Source organism: Nematolebias whitei, chromosome 13 (assembly GCF_014905685.2).
Source record: "Nematolebias whitei isolate Nwh7 chromosome 13, NemWhi1, whole genome shotgun sequence".
Classification (NCBI taxonomy): Eukaryota; Metazoa; Chordata; class Actinopteri; order Cyprinodontiformes; family Rivulidae; genus Nematolebias; species Nematolebias whitei.
In genome coordinates, this window is record NC_056510.1 from 4,746,327 (window position 1) to 4,761,899 (window position 15,573).

Consider the following 15,573-nt stretch of genomic DNA (forward strand, 5'->3'; position numbering starts at 1 on the left):
ACGTCAGTGTCAGAGACCCCAGAGATGGAGAGGGTTAAACGCAATCAGCAAAATATTAGCACGGTACTTTTCTGCAGTGACCTTCATCCTTAAAACCCTCTTCCAAATTCTTCTAAACTAAAAAAAAAAACACTTTCTGGCTTTGAGTGTTGATTTTCTCCTCATTAATTTTAACCGATTTCCATTAAACATCCCCTCTGTTTTGCAGAATTAGTTCTTAGATACCGTTTTTTTAATCCAAGCATAATTTCATTTCCCCTTTTTCTTATTCATTTAGTGGGTCTTTTAGTTTTTTTATTCCTGTGTTCCTCTCTTCTTAAGTGAGAACTGATGAGTGCGCCAATACTGAATACGACTGTTTTTGTGCTGTAGCGTCAATACAAAGAAGGAGTGGGACACGGCACGTCAGTGTCAGAGACCCCAGAGATGGAGAGGGTTAAACGCAATCAGCAAAATATTAGCACGGTACTTTTCTGCAGCGAGCCTGTATTCTCCTTCCCTGTAGTTTGACTCACACTCATCCTCTGTTTCACGTTTGTAACAAATCTGAGCCCCACCATTTATTTAGATGCTAAAACCTTCACTTTTGATCCATCCCTTACTACAGCGGTGAACCTGGGGGTGAACTAGTGTTTGTGTAACGTCACGCATTTCTCGTTTTCTCAGGAGAAGAGTGTGTTTCGTGTTGTTTGTTTGCTTGCTGTATTATTTGTGCAGTGCTTTCTATTTTTGATCTTCAGTAAAGTTCTACTACTGATCTCCCTCTTAATTTTGTTTTTCAATTTTCTCTGCAAAAACACTTAAATTTTTGTTTGCCAGATAAAATACAAGGACTCTTTGGGTCGAGGCACAGCAATACCGGACCTACCAGAGGTGAAGCGGGTCAGAGAAACCCAGAAGCACATCAGCTCGGTAGTGGAACAGAGCCGAACCTCGTGTGCTCCTAACCTTTGAGAGTGGACACAAAGCCTCTCTGAGTCCCTCTTTTCTGCTATTTCTCACATTAATCATCTCTGCCTCATCTTCATCTTTATTTAAGGCTCAGACTGCAGTTTCCTGAGATCCCCCCACTTCCATCACTATTCTGCCCTCATTGTAATCCCTCTTTCTCTCCCAGTACATTTTAAATCTTTACCCATCTGTAATCTTCTCTAACCCACAGCCCACATTCTGCTAACTCAATTTCAACTTTCCAGCAAGTGATTAATCTTCTGCTGAGCTGTGAGAAATGTTTGTCTCCCCGTTTGTCCCTGGCTGTTCAATAGGAACTACCAGGATGTAAGATTCCTTCATCAGACGTCTTATTGTCTCAAGAGAAACCAAAGATAAAATAAATGTGTGGTCCTGACAGTTTTAAGTGTCTCACTGTCCCTTGGGGGCGCTGTCTTTCTGTCCTCTAGGTGTTGTATAAGGACAGTTCAGTCAAGGGAACCCCGGTGGTGTTTACTCCAGAGATGGAGCGAGTCAAAAGGAACCAAGAAAACATTAGCTCGGTACCTCCCGAACCGCTACAAGAACATGTTCCTCCTGAGAAAAGTTTCATTTTCCCGCCTTTAACCTTCTTCTAACGTACCTGATCTCTGCTCTTCTTAATCGTATTAATTATCCTGAGTGCACTCTTGTTAAAAAAAAAGTCATGTTTAATCCCACGTTTTGGCGCTCCATCTTATCGGCTAACCTCTTCTGTTCTTCAGACTGCTCTAGATCATCTGTCCCCCTGTTGTTCTGCTTCTGAAGACTGGAACATAACTCTGTGTCGTCTAACTCTTCAACCTCTTAATAATAATCATTTTAAAACGTCTTGTTCATTTATTTGTCTCATCCCATTGTTGCGCCAGCAGCTTTCCGTGTTCATATTTCTCTCTTTGTGCTAGCAGCTACTGGACGGTGGCTGTGAACTTTGACAGCTTCAGATGTTGATTGTCTGTCGTGGGTTCCTCCTCCCCAGGTGCTGTACTCCGACAGCTTCCGTAGGCAGGTGCAGGGCAAGGCCGCCTTCGTTCTGGACACACCTGAGATGAGGCGCGTCAGGGAGACTCAGAGGATCATTTCTGGGGTGAGTTTGGAATCCGTCACGAATTATTCAATTGTAAATAAAAGTACATTTAAATGAGATTATTTGGATTTTAAAAGTCATGCAGGGGCAGCTGTGGCTGAGTGGTTAGAGCAGTCATCCTACAATGGGAGAGTTGGGGGTTTGATTCCACCATCAGTCACATGCTGACACTGAACCCCTCATTGCCTCTGATTTGTGTCCCATCAGTGTATGAATGTGATAAAGCTCTGATTATTCTTTGTAGAGATCTAGGATAGAGCTGTATGAACGGGTAAATGAGGCACAGATTGTTGTAAAGAGCTTTGAGTGTCTTGATAAGATAGAAAGGGGCTATACAAGTACAGTCCATTTACACATTTTATGCTTTACCGTATAAAGGCGTATATTCAGCTTCGCTCCTGTTTTTGCTGTTTAAGCCAGTGGTTCCCAACACTGGTCCTTGAGGAACACCATCCTGCATGTTTTAGTTGTTTCTCTGCTTTGACACACCTGATTTGAATGAATGGGTGATTAACAGGCTTCTGCAGAACTTGAGGAAGTCATTAAATCACTGAATTAGGCGTGCTGGAGCAGGGAAACGACTAAAACATGCAGGATGGTGTTCCTCAAGGACCAGTGTTGGAACCACTAGTTTTAAGTTTTAAATTATTGTATTTCAGGTGAGATTTTTTTTATCAATGGCACATATAATAAACTCTGGGTTAATTACATAAGCAAAAAAACAACTTCAATATTTTTCTTTGACGTAGCACCTTACCGAGGTTTGAATTTTTTTAGGTGAAATACCACGAAGACTTTGAGAAGAGCAAGGGCAGCTTCACTCCCACAACCTCCGACCCCGTGACGGAGCGTGTGAAGAGAAACACGCAGGACTTCAGTGACATCAGCTACCGTGGCATCCAGAGGCGCGTGGTGGAGATGGAGAGGAGGCGCGCCATGGAGCACGACCAGGAGACGACCACTGGTACCGTCACCAGCAGCCACACAGTTCTGCCTTAACAACAAAAATGCAGACATCAGTATAAAACTGAAACTATTCAGTTTGAAACAAGGCAACAGATACAAATAAAAAGCTATTTAAATTAAATTAAAACAACAAAAATGTATTTGTGCATAAAATGATTCAATCAACACAAATGCATCAACATGTCCCATTGAAATACAGAATTTTAAACTGGACAGAAAAACATTGGCTCTCTGTGACCACGTGAATCATTCTCTGATCATTTGTCTTGGTCTGATCAATTGATTTATTCTAAATCTTCAGATCTGCGTGTGTGGCGCACAAACCCCGGCTCTGTGTTTGACTACGACCCTGCTGAGGACAACATCCAGTCCAGGAGTCTGCACATGATGTCAGGTGAGCTTTAGCTCGAACAAACTGAACAAACCTGAAATCTATTCATATTGTCTGATAAGTCTGGATTTATTCATCCTCAAACAATTATCAGATGTAAGGGTTGTGGTAGCTTGGTGGTCAGTGCTGTGGTCTCGTGATTCTGAGGCCGCATGTTCGAGCCCAGGGTGTGTCAGAAAGGACACCTGGCATAAAACAAATGCCAACAGTTTGTGTGTGTTTGCTCACTTGTGGCGACCCCTGCAGAAGAGAGCTGCCATTACCTTACCTTTTGGTGACCAGTAGACTTCACATTATAAAGCTAAAAATATCTAATGATTTTTAACATTTATTGACATTTTTACAATTTAAAACAAAAGACCAGATTCTTGTAAAGAAGGGAAAAATAAATAGTATTTCATTTACCAATTCTTTTAAAACTATAAAAAAACTGAACTATGCAGACCTATGTTGTTTTTTTATTGTGGGGAAAAAAAAATCAAGTATAGAAATAAAGTATAAAGTCATGCACAAAACTTGTTTCTAAACTATATAATGGTTTTCTATCGTCTAAACAAGGTGACACATACTATATCGGAAATAAGTGGATAATAGAAGGAAATTTAAGTATCACATCTGAAAGCTGGGAAAGGATCAACAGATGACCCTGGATGACCTCGAGCTCCAATACATGGAGAGAATTCTGCTGGAAAAACACTGTTCGATACTTTGTAACTCCAGCTCAGCAAAAACATGAGGGCAGTGGAGACTCTGTGGAACAAATGGAGGAAATCACCACCGTATCTTCTGGGGTTGTCCAGTGATTAAACTTTTCTGGGAGCAGTTATGTGATCACTTAACATCTTTACTGTGAAAATCCCCTGTAAATGTGAAACCTTGTACTTAGGAGACATTTCATTTGATAAGTGGACTCTGAAGGATAAAAAACTGTTGTTAATACTTGTGGCAGCAAGAGAGAAGATTATCGCTAGAAAATGGTTCAATCCTGAAGCACCTACAATTGATGAATGGTTAAAAACTGTACAGGACATTTACATGACTGAGAAGTTGTCGTTCTCTGGTAAAGGTCAGAGGAAATCTTTTTTCAGGATTTGGTCAAAGTGGACAAATTATGTAAAACCAGTAATCCCCGTGGATTAAATATGTCTGTAGCAAGACAATACCACCATGTTACATAATCTATCCATGTTTATGATTTTGGCAAATGTACTCGCTTGATGGTATTTTCTCCAAACATAAGAATTGGAGTAGCTCTCTCCCACACACCCACTTATGTGTTATATTTGTTTATCATTATTTTTCTTTTCTTTTCTCTCTTTCCTTTTCCTATTTAAAAAAAAAAACTGGATTAACAAATGTTAGTCCCTCACTCACAGTTGTGAGGAGGAAATTGATTTGTATACAGAACAGACTTGTCATGTACCATTTGCTTCTCCAAATAAAATGTAAAAATAAAATCAAGTATAGAAATAAAGTTAGAGGAGGGACAGTGTTATTTTGGTAGAAAATTTGGTATATTGGTAGAAGGATGTTAGAAATGCAGCTGCCAGGAAAAAGACAAAGAGGAGATATAAGGATGGAGTTAGAGAGGACATGGAGGTAGCTGGAGTGAGGACAGAGGACACAGAGGACAGAGTGAGATGGAGGAGGACTCGCTGTGGCGACCCCTGAAGAGTGAAAAGCTGAAAGAATAAAACAAAACGTCAATAAGACATTTCCGTTTTTTTGACCTCCTGACAGTACAAGCCCAGCGTCGCAGCAAGGAGCACTCCCGCTCCACCAGTGCATTGAGCGGCATGGCTGATGAGAAGTCCGAGCTGTCCCAGGATGTTGACCACCACCTGTCCCTCTACAGCAATGGCTTCATGACGAGCTCTATGGGTGAGCCTCCAGAATTACAACACAAACAAAATGCCATGGAGCCAGTAACAAGCCTTACTGGGGGTGTTTCATTTCTACCATGTGCAGGCTACCAGCAGGCTAAAACTGTGGAGGTGCAGCAGAGGTCGTCTTCTGTGGCCACCCAGCAGACTACAGTCTCCTCTGTCCCCTCTCACCCCTCCACCACCGGAGTGAGTAACACACACTCGTATTACACACATTGTCTCCTGGATCTTCTTCCCATCTGTTAGAATCATCCTAAAGCTTCCGGAGCAAAGAACTGAATTTATTTATTAACTGGATGGAGTCTAAGAAGGTTGAGTCAGGTCCTCTGGACGCGTTCTTCTGTGACGTTTCCTCTTTTATCCAAAAGTCTTCACAGTGCACTATAAAGTGCTACGTATAAGACTGAGGTTGTTGCAGTTCCTCAGACTTTTGGATAAAAGACAAAACATTTCAGCAAAGAAGAATCCGTCCAGAAGACCTGACTCCACCTTGTTAGGTTCATCTACCTGGATTATTGAGCATCAGGACTAAGTGACAAGGAGTTGTACTCGAAAATATTTCTCCTAAGTTTAAATTGAAAATTCATCCTGATCACTGTGGGAACCATTCAAGATACTGATCATTGAAAAAAAGAAGTTAAAGGGATAGTTCAAATATTTAGAAGTGGATTGTTGCCATCTTAAAACAGTTCAGTTTATTTATAAAGCGCCACATCACAACGGAAGTTGTCCCAGGACACTGTACAAAACATTCATATACGTTATAACAAACGTTAAAACAACTTCTTTATACTCATAGGTGTTGCAACAATTATATGTGAAGGGGATATGCCCCCCCTCCCCCAACATTTATCATGAAATATTGGCGCTGTTTCTATTTCGTCAGGAATAAATCTTTTCCACAAACCACTAACAATCCACTCCGGGTTTTCCTGGTTACCTACAACAACTCCACAAAGCATGCAGTGTTTCTCTTTGGTCATCTGACTTGGCTGGGCACTCACGGGGGGGAGGAGGGGGCAACACCTCTGTTTTACGCGCTAGCTAGGATGCTTGAGAGAAGCGGAGCGTGCTCTATTCACACAAGGAGAGCTGTTGGTCAGGTTACTTCTTGTTGCTCTCTAAAATAGTTCTTGAATTAAGTGTTTCCCTATGTAGATAAACGTAGATGTTTAAAACTCAGTTAAAATAAACAAGAATGAAGGGTATGGCATCTACTTTATTCAAAATTTGAATAAAGCACACCCCCACACACACCAGTGCCCCCCATTACAAATGTTTCTGACACCAGTGTTTATATTCCAACTTTGTATTGCTGTCACTTTTACATTTTAAATTTGTCTTGGTCCCAGGGCGTAACACCCTTCCAGCCCTCCAATGGGTAACTGGACCTCCCTAGTCTCCTGAGTATTACCCAAACAGTACTACAGTCAGGTCCTCTTAGTCTGGCTCTGAGAAAGATTCGACCAGACGCCAACAACCTTCACCTGCAGGACACACCCTTGTCTCACCTCACAGCTCCTAGAGTCAAGTAGCTGTGACCCCAAGTGCACCGTGAGGGACCCTATGTTCACGGTTGCATGGTTATTTAGTATTTTCAAGCACAAACAGCAGCAGTTGTAGCTCTTCCAGTACTTTCTCCAGAAACTTTGCAATATTTCTGCTGAAAGTATTCTGTAAAGCTAAACTATATAACTGTATTTAGACAAACTACGTAACGTTGAGATTGAAGTTCTATCAGGATGGCAGTGATCCACTTCAGATCTTGGTCTCTGACTAGTTGTTAACAAGTAGCTGCTTGTTACTCAGCTGAACTGTTTTTTCCAAACGGAGGTAGTTCTCGGAACTATCTACAGAAGGTAAGATCCAGTATTGTTTGTGACTGTTCCAGAAAACCTCACTGTAAACGATCTAAACTACCTCATTACGTACGCATGTGGGTCATTTCTGTGAACTTTGAGCTCACTTCTTTCTGAGTGTGTTCATTTAAAATAACCTGCAAACCCTCGTGTTGCAAACATGGTCTGTGATTTTCCTCCTCGCCTTCAGAAAACCGTGCGGGCCATGTACGACTACGCTGCGGCGGACAGCGACGAGGTGTCATTCAAAGACGGCGATGTCATCGTCAACGTGCAGTCCATCGACGAGGGCTGGATGTACGGCACCGTGCAGCGCACCGGCAAGACCGGCATGCTGCCGGCCAACTATGTGGAAGCAATTTAAAGACAAAAGCCCGCCCACCGTCCCTCCAGAGTGGGCGAGACCCATCCACAGGCCCAGCTGACCGCTGTTCCACCATGTGGCTTAGTGCAATGTGTAGCATTTAGTTTCTTGTTGCTGTTTAACGGTTATTTAATTGTTTGGTTCTCGTTGGTAAGACTTTATTATTCATACGCTGCTGTTCTGCTACCTGTGGATGTGAGAAGATTCAGGACACGACGCAACTCCTTCTAACACATGGCTACCGTTAACGACTATTTTAGATTGTTGAAATTGTTCCTAGTCTCTATCGCATAAAAGACTCACTAACAAGCAGCCACACTCATTATTTTGTACATTCAAGCAATTTGATGCCATAATTTAATGTCCAGTATACTATACTGAGTAATTTCTAACGAACTTGGGCTTAATTTGCCCCAATTATCCTTCCAATGGAGATTAGGATGAATAAAAGACAAGGAGTCAGTTACCACCGACCTGCTCCATGATGCAATCACTCCTGAAGAGTTCAGTGAGACAAACCTCAGTCTTCCTTCCTTTTAAAAGAAGGCTGCTAATGAATTAATGCAACGTGTGTTTTGTTTCTTCAGATTATTTAGGTCCTGGCTGAGGCTCGTCCTCTACCTTTAATCTGTAGCTAATAAAGCACACAAGCTCCTGCAGAACTCTGTCTCCTTGTTTTTGTTGTGAAATATTTCTACATTTCTTTCTTTGTGTTGAGTGGCCACTACTTCTGGAACAGGGTTTGTAATCCAAAAGGAACTTTTCTTAAGTTAGAAACTTCAAAACACAGGGCTTTTAAAGCTGATATCTGTTTTAATAAGTTATAGACGTTCACCAAAATTAAAGAGATAAAGCTAAAGAGAGCTAAAATTTAGCCTCAGTGTGGCCTAAACCAAAGGGAATTGTGTTCATCTTAACACAACTTGGATTAATAAATTAAACTGTTAATGGGAATGTACAGAAGCGCTTGAAAGTTTGTGAACCCTTTTGAATTTCTTATATTTCTGCATAGATATGACCTCAAACATTGTCAGATTTTCACACAAGTCCTAAAAGTAGACAAAGAGAACCCAGTTAAACAAATTAGACAAATTATATACTTGGTCATTTATTTATTGAGGACAATGATCCCATATTACACATCCATTCAACATTCAATCAGAAAATATTAAATTTTCCTTCCGCCAGGCCGAGAATGGAAGAAATGGAAAGCTGCTGTGGGCACATTTTGGTCACCACATAGCTTTCACACATACGTCTGTTTGGCACGTTTTAGTCACCTGTATTTTTTGTTAAGTATATTGAAGTAAAATGTACTTTACCAATATATACTTTAAGTATATATATGCAATGATTATCAAGAGATTGGTACTTCTCCATTGCCTCAAGTGAACATAAACCTGGAATATACAAAACAAACCACTAGAAGTGCTGAGGTCAGGGATGGGGCGAGTGGACAATGCATTTTATGTAATGGTAATAGATTTTTTTTCTCTGTTCTTCGATTCTTGAACGTCATGTACTGAGATCTTTTCAGGGTTGCGTTAGTAAATTACTCTCAAGACTGAATCCAGAGGGTTCTTTTCAAAAATCTATTGTGCAAATTGAGAAGTTGTTTATGTCTGCTGGCTGTAAATTATGACCCACAGAAGAAGGAACCGGCTCAGGAGACTGAGGTTAGACGTGTCTTTTTCAGGAAATGAAGAGGTTTCAGCAGTTCTGCTTTGAGACACGGGTAGTACGAAGAAACCACGTGATGACTCTTACTTCCTTTAAGAGTTAGGCCTCTCTGCGTCTCTTCATTTACATTTGAGACTTACAGGGACAATGGCGGGGACAAGGTAAGAACATTTTACATTTCTAATGTAAAAAACAAAAACATTTAGGTTTTGGTATTTTATCATTTAGTTTGATTTGTGTCCGTCCATCATTTCTAAGTTAAATTCTACAGTTTTACACTCGGTTTGTGTTTAATGAAATGCATTCAGGTTCAGTATTTCCTCATAGATTCAAACGAGATGACATTGTATCGGTAAAGAATATTATAAGTGGGCAGCAAAACAGTTTATTATTTGAAAATAAATATTATTGTGTTTAAATAAATTTTATTTAAACCTCATTCACGACTGAAATGCCAGCTTCCGTTGTTTGGTGGGTTATGGTTCATTTCCTGTTAATGACGGCTAAGTTTTTCATGTCTGTTTAGGGGGTATTTGGCTGACATTAGATCTGTATTGTTTGTGTTTCTCTTGTCTAACAAACATTTGAGAAACTTTACTTATTGTGAAAGAAGGTATGACTTTCATTTTTGAACTCTGACGTTTACAACTCAAACACAGTTTTGGCGCATTTTGTTTAAATATTTCCTCCAGGTTGCACAGTATTCACTCTAAATAATCTCAATTCATCGTTCTTCTTTTCAAATGTTGAAAAACGATTATTTTATCAACTGAAAAACATGCACAGCTGATCATTTTTACAAGTCCTGACATAAATAGACACAAAAGATTTGAATATCATATTCAAGCCTCTGTGTAGAATATTGTGATCAACTGTTTCGAATGCTGCACTGAGGTCTAACAGGACCATCGTACACACAAAATTCGTTGAAGTCATGAAAATGCCATTAATAACTTTCAGCAGTGCCATTTCTGTGCTACGATGAGCTCTAAACCCTCACTGAAACTCTTCAAACAGATTATTTCTGTTCAGATGTTCACACAACTGATTTGCAACTATTTTCTCTCAAATTATTTTGACGAATGTTAGATTAGATATAGGACTATAATTGGCCAGAAATCCTGAATCAAGATCAGATTTCTTAAGTAAAGGTTTAATTACAGCAAGCTTAAAACGCCGTGGTACGTAACCATTCATAAGAGACAAAATTAAGCAAATCCAAAATGGGGTTGTTAATTAGGTGAAATATCTCTTTAAACAGTCTGGTTGGTATGGGATGTCTAGCAGACGTTGATGGTTTGCATAAAGCTGTTATTTTTGACAACTCATAGAGCTCAACAGGACAAAAACAGTCCAAACATAAATCAGATTCTAGTAATATTTCCAAAGCTGCCTCATCTGACAGGGTACCAGAGACGATAGTAGGAAAGATGATGTGAATTTTCTCTCTGAAATCATTTTATTTTTAAAGAATCTCATGAAGTCATCACTGCTTATAGTTGTAGGGATACATGGTTCAACAGAGATGTAACTTCTCATTAGTCTAGTTTTAGTGCTGAACAGAAACCTTCTCATCTAATAAATATGACTAATATACAGTTCTAGGTTTATGGAGGGTTTTCTTATATGTTAGCAGGCTATCACATCAAGTTAGATAAAGTTATTTGATGTTAGTGGAGCACCATTTTCTTTCCAGCTGTCTAGATGCCTTTTTTAAAGTACGTAACTCAGAATTGAACTAAGGAGATAATCTCTGATTGATTACTTTCTTTTTCGGCAGAGCAGCTTATTGAGTGAAGTTTGCAAAGAAGTTGTAAAATGATCAACCAGACGATCTAAGTCACTTCTCTCTGATGTATTACTCTGCAAGACAGAGGAAAATGATGGAAACAAATCTTTAAATTTGGTTATAGCATTTTTTGATAAGCACCTGCTAAGATGAAATTTACTCTGTGACTGTGTAGTCATGCTCTATGCCATATGTCAGAAGCAGATCAAGAGTGTGGTGATGAGAATGAGCTATACTCCACCTCGACCTGTTGTTCTAGGAACATGAAAATTTCAATAATTAGCAGAAGTGGATTCATTTATACTAACAAAATCCTCCTTTTGCAGCCAGGTTTCTGTCGGACAAAATAAATCAATATGATGATCAGTTATCAAATCATTAACTAACAAGGATTTAGAGGAAAGAGATCTGATGTCCAATAATCCACATTTAAAAATTGTATTCTTTTGTTCTGGTAAAGTAACTATGTTTATTTTAATTATTTTCATAATTTATATTTTTAGAGCTGATTTTTTGTTCATTTTATTGGAGCCGTGGGTGACCTGGCACTGTTTCAATGGGGGTTTGGGTGGGTAACAGAGGAGAAGAAGCAGAGAGGTGTGTAAGACTACAACTCTGCTTCCTGGACTGGACCCTGCTTGTTAATCATTTGAAGGACTGAGAAAATCAGTCAAATTTATAGAAAGAAAAATGGCTCTACCCAAAGAGGGATGGATGCCATCCCTCCGAATCAGACCAGGTTTTTCCCAAAAAGCACTCCGATTGTCTTTGTAGCCTACGTTGTTTTCAGGACACCACCTGGACAGCCAGTGGATGAACCGCGACATACAAATAATTATGTCGTCGTTGATTAGGTTGGAGAGGGGACCAGAGAAAACTGTGGTCTGACATGGTTTTTGTGATGTTATACACTGAAGCAACATTAATTTTTTTGACCTCAGATTGGCAAACCGGGTGTCATTACCATAAACATGAATAACAATCACCATATGTTGAATGCTTTGGCCACTGGAATCCATTTGACTATGGTCACTGAAGTCCCTAGTGCCACATTTTGGACTATGGAGCTGCCAATTACAAGGGTCTGCTTCTCAGTAGGTGCGTCACTGACGAAAATCGATTTGAAACATGAACAGGTTGGTGGTGAACTGGGGGCTTAGCCTTAGCACTATGCTTACTCCAGACCATCACCCAGCTGGCCTTGGTCCCGGCTGCTCGAGGTCTGTTGGAGGACCGCTAACGAGAGCTAGTCTCAGTGGCTCCACACATACCCACGAGAACCTGGCTAGCTAGCTAAGGAGTGGTTTTTAACCAGCATGGTACTGAGCTTCCAGTTCAGACAGCCTCTCCTCCAAAACTATATACTACATTCATTACAAGTATCATTATCGCTAAAGGAGGCAGAGGACTAACTAAACATCTGACACACAGATCAAGTGATAAAAAGGAAGCCAGGAGAGAACCAGAAGCCATGCTAAGCTAATGCTAGCAAGAGCTAGTAGATCCCAGATACATTGTTGAAAACCAAGACGTGTTGAAAGACAAAAGGAGCCTCGAGCACAATCCAACAGTAGAAAAACAACTGTAGGCTGCTGAGGGTATTTGTGTACTAGAATGTTAGACTGTGCAGAAGATAGATAAATCCAGAAAAACTCAAGACTCCTAGAGCAAACAAATTACTCAAACCAGCAGAGAAAACAGGAAATGGAACAATGCGCCTTATCGCAACAACAACAACAAAAATACTGAAATTTAAACTTAGGCAGTGTCATACTTTAAAATGCAATGATACCCAAAACATGTTGACATTTTTAATATTTGCTGCACAGTGGCTCAGTTGGTAGAGCTGTTGCCTCTCAGTGAGAAGGTTGCCATATCGAATCCTGGCCAGGGACCTTTGTGGGTGGAGTTTGCATGTTCTCTCCATGCTGCGTGCTCCGGGTACTTCGGTTTCCTCTCACGGAACACAAACATGCATGTTAGGCTTGCTGGTAACTTAACTGTCCCTAGGTGTGAATGAGAGAGATTGGCTGTTGTCTCAATTGTCTCTCTGTGTCCCTGTGATGGACTGGAGAACTGTCCAGGTGTCCCATTTCTCTGGCACTGTGACTGTTGCATATGGGCACCAGTGACCCTCACAACCCAAAAAGGAAGGAAGGGATGGATGGATGGATGGATGGATGGATGGATGGATGGATGGATGGATGGATGGATGGATAGATGGATAGATAGATAGATAGATAGATGGATGGAAACTGTAGACGACTGAGGTTAACCCTAAAAGTAGTGTAGCCTGCATCTTGTGGTCTGTACAAAATACACACACACTTGACAATTCAAGACTCTTGATAATTCTAAGAGCAGGACTCTAAAGAAACTCATCAGTTGTGAACCTCACAGATAAAGGCTGTAAAGGGCATAAAACAATGAACAAACATCCAGCTGTGTCCAGGAGAAACTAAATGGAAAGGCAAGACCTTCAAATTAAAAACAGCAAACAGTAATAAAGTTTATAAAACACCATCTCAGTGAGTTTCAGTGAGTGTGCGGAGTGCAAACTCAGGATTGTGTCAATATTTACAATCACATTAAAAAGTACAGAGGAATTTTTGATGCAGTGAAAGTTTGAAAGAAACAAAATGACTCTAAACAGGTGGAGTCAAACTCATTTATCATCAAACTTTTCCTTCCCAGGCCTTAGAGCGATTCAGGACAACAGTCCAGTACCAGAGCATTTATCGACAGTTTTGCCCAAATCTTTCCAACAATTGTTTCTCTTCAGAATTACAAACCTGCAGAATGCTGTTAAACATGTGCAGCTGGGTCAGCCTCCTCAGTCTGGCGCAGCAGAACAAGGACCCGTTCACATGAGGATCAAGCCCTCTCAGAGTTCTGGAGACCGCCTGAGTCAGTCAAAGTCAATGGTGCTGCAGGACTCAGACCTTCCTCAGAAACCTGTAAGTAGACCAACTGGACCACAGTCCTTAGAGTCACCATCACTTTTTAATAGTTTGTTTTTCTTCAGCTTTCTCGCCATCGCAGAAATCAGTCTCAACACGGTGCGGTTGTTACAGGAGCCGCCGCCCTTCAACCAGCGGTACATTGAACACTCACTCCTCGCAGGACACTTAGTGATAGTTTACAGGTTTCAGAGAGTTTCTAAAGCAAAGTCCTCCTCCGCTTTCTCAGCTCTTACGGGTTTTAGCCTGCCACCAAAAGACGGATGGTTTCTGCCTGCCTATGTGTATTTGTCTGTTTGTTAGCAAAATATCTCGTGAACCTCTCAAAGAATTTTATAAATCTCTCAGAATTGAATATTTGGATGTGCATCTATAAATGATTAAGTTTTAGAGCCAACTCAATTCAAGATGGATGCCACTGTCTTCTGACCTTAGGAAACACAAAAATGGCTGTACCTCAGTCGCTTTAAAGGACACTGGTGGTAATTGAGTCCACTCAAATACTCATTTCAAGCACTAATACAGTGGTGATTGAAAGTTTGTGAACATTTTAGAATTTTCTATATTTCAGCATAAATAAGACCTAGAATATCATCAGATTTTCACCCAAGTCCTAAAAGTAGATAAAGAGATCCAATATTACACATATGTGAGTGGTAAACGCATGTGAACCTCTAGGGTTATCAGTTAATTTGAAGGTGCAATTAGAGTCCGGTGTTTTCAATCAATGGGATGTCGATCAGGTGTGAGTTGGCACCCTGTTTGATTTAAAGAACAGGATCTATCAAAGTCTGCTCTTCACAACATGTTTGTGGAAGTGGATCATGGCAGGAACAAAGGAGATTTCTGAGGAGCTCAGAAAAGGAGTTGTTGATGCTCATCAGGCTGGAAAATGTTACAAAACATCTGTAAAGAGTTTGGACTCCACCAATCCACAGTCACACAGATCGTGTACAAATGGAGGAAATTAAAGACCATTGTTCCCTCCCCAGGAGTGGTGGACAAACAAAGATCACTCCAAGAGCAAGGTGTGGAATAATCAGCGAGGTCACAAAGGAGCCCAGGGTAACTTCTAACAACTGAAGGCCTCTCTCACATTAATGTTGATGTTCATGAGTCCACCATCAGGAGAACACTGAACAACAATGGTGTCATGGCTGGGTTGAAGGAGAAGCTACTGCTCTCTAAAAAGAACATTGCTGCTCGTCTGCAGTTTGCTAAAGATCACGTGGACAAGCCAGAAGGCTGTTGGAAGAATGTTTTGTGGACGGATGAGACCAAAATAAAACTTTTTGGTTTAAATGAAAGAGTTATGCTTGGAGAAAAGAAAGCACTGCATTCCTGAATAAGGTTCTTATCCCATCTGTGAAACATGGTGGTGGCAGTATCATGGTTTGGACCTGTTTTGCTGCATCTGGGTCGTGGAGCTTTTAAACTACCTCAGTGACCTCAGCTATGGTTGAAGTTGCCAAAGTAGTTCAAAAGTTCCACGGTGGCCGGGGATTCGGGGGTGAATGAGATTCGCCTGGATTTCCTTAAGGCTCTGGATGTTGTGGGGCTGTCTTGGTTAACAGAAGAATAGAATAGAATAGAATAGAATAGAATAGAATAGAATAGAATAG

At 40.6% G+C, this 15,573-nt stretch overlaps 2 protein-coding genes across 10 annotated transcripts in view; both read left to right on the forward strand.

Moving 5' to 3' along the window:
- neb (nebulin) overlaps positions 1–8,184 on the forward strand; it is a 62,380-nt gene extending 54,196 nt beyond the window's left edge. For 6 of the 9 annotated variants that reach the window (XM_037686789.1, XM_037686791.1, XM_037686792.1 and 3 more), the window contains 8 exons: positions 820–912; positions 1,401–1,493; positions 1,949–2,056; positions 2,834–3,020; positions 3,324–3,416; positions 5,154–5,294; positions 5,382–5,485; positions 7,349–8,184. In XM_037686789.1, the coding sequence (XP_037542717.1) occupies positions 820–912; positions 1,401–1,493; positions 1,949–2,056; positions 2,834–3,020; positions 3,324–3,416; positions 5,154–5,294; positions 5,382–5,485; positions 7,349–7,522 (993 nt within the window). In that variant the 3' untranslated portion in view covers positions 7,523–8,184. Of the gene's footprint in view, positions 64–372; positions 466–819; positions 913–1,400; positions 1,494–1,948; positions 2,057–2,833; positions 3,021–3,323; positions 3,417–5,153; positions 5,295–5,381; positions 5,486–7,348 lie in introns of all 9 variants that reach the window. The other 3 variants (XM_037686797.1, XM_037686793.1, XM_037686795.1) reach the window with 3 other exon arrangements.
- A 1,165-nt stretch (positions 8,185–9,349) lies between these two features.
- arhgap15 (Rho GTPase activating protein 15) overlaps positions 9,350–15,573 on the forward strand; it is a 20,437-nt gene continuing 14,213 nt past the window's right edge. Inside the window, exons 1-3 of the mRNA XM_037686249.1 lie at positions 9,350–9,363; positions 13,774–13,948; positions 14,017–14,088. Coding sequence (XP_037542177.1) covers positions 9,350–9,363; positions 13,774–13,948; positions 14,017–14,088 — 261 coding nt within the window. The remainder of the gene's footprint in view (positions 9,364–13,773; positions 13,949–14,016; positions 14,089–15,573) is intronic.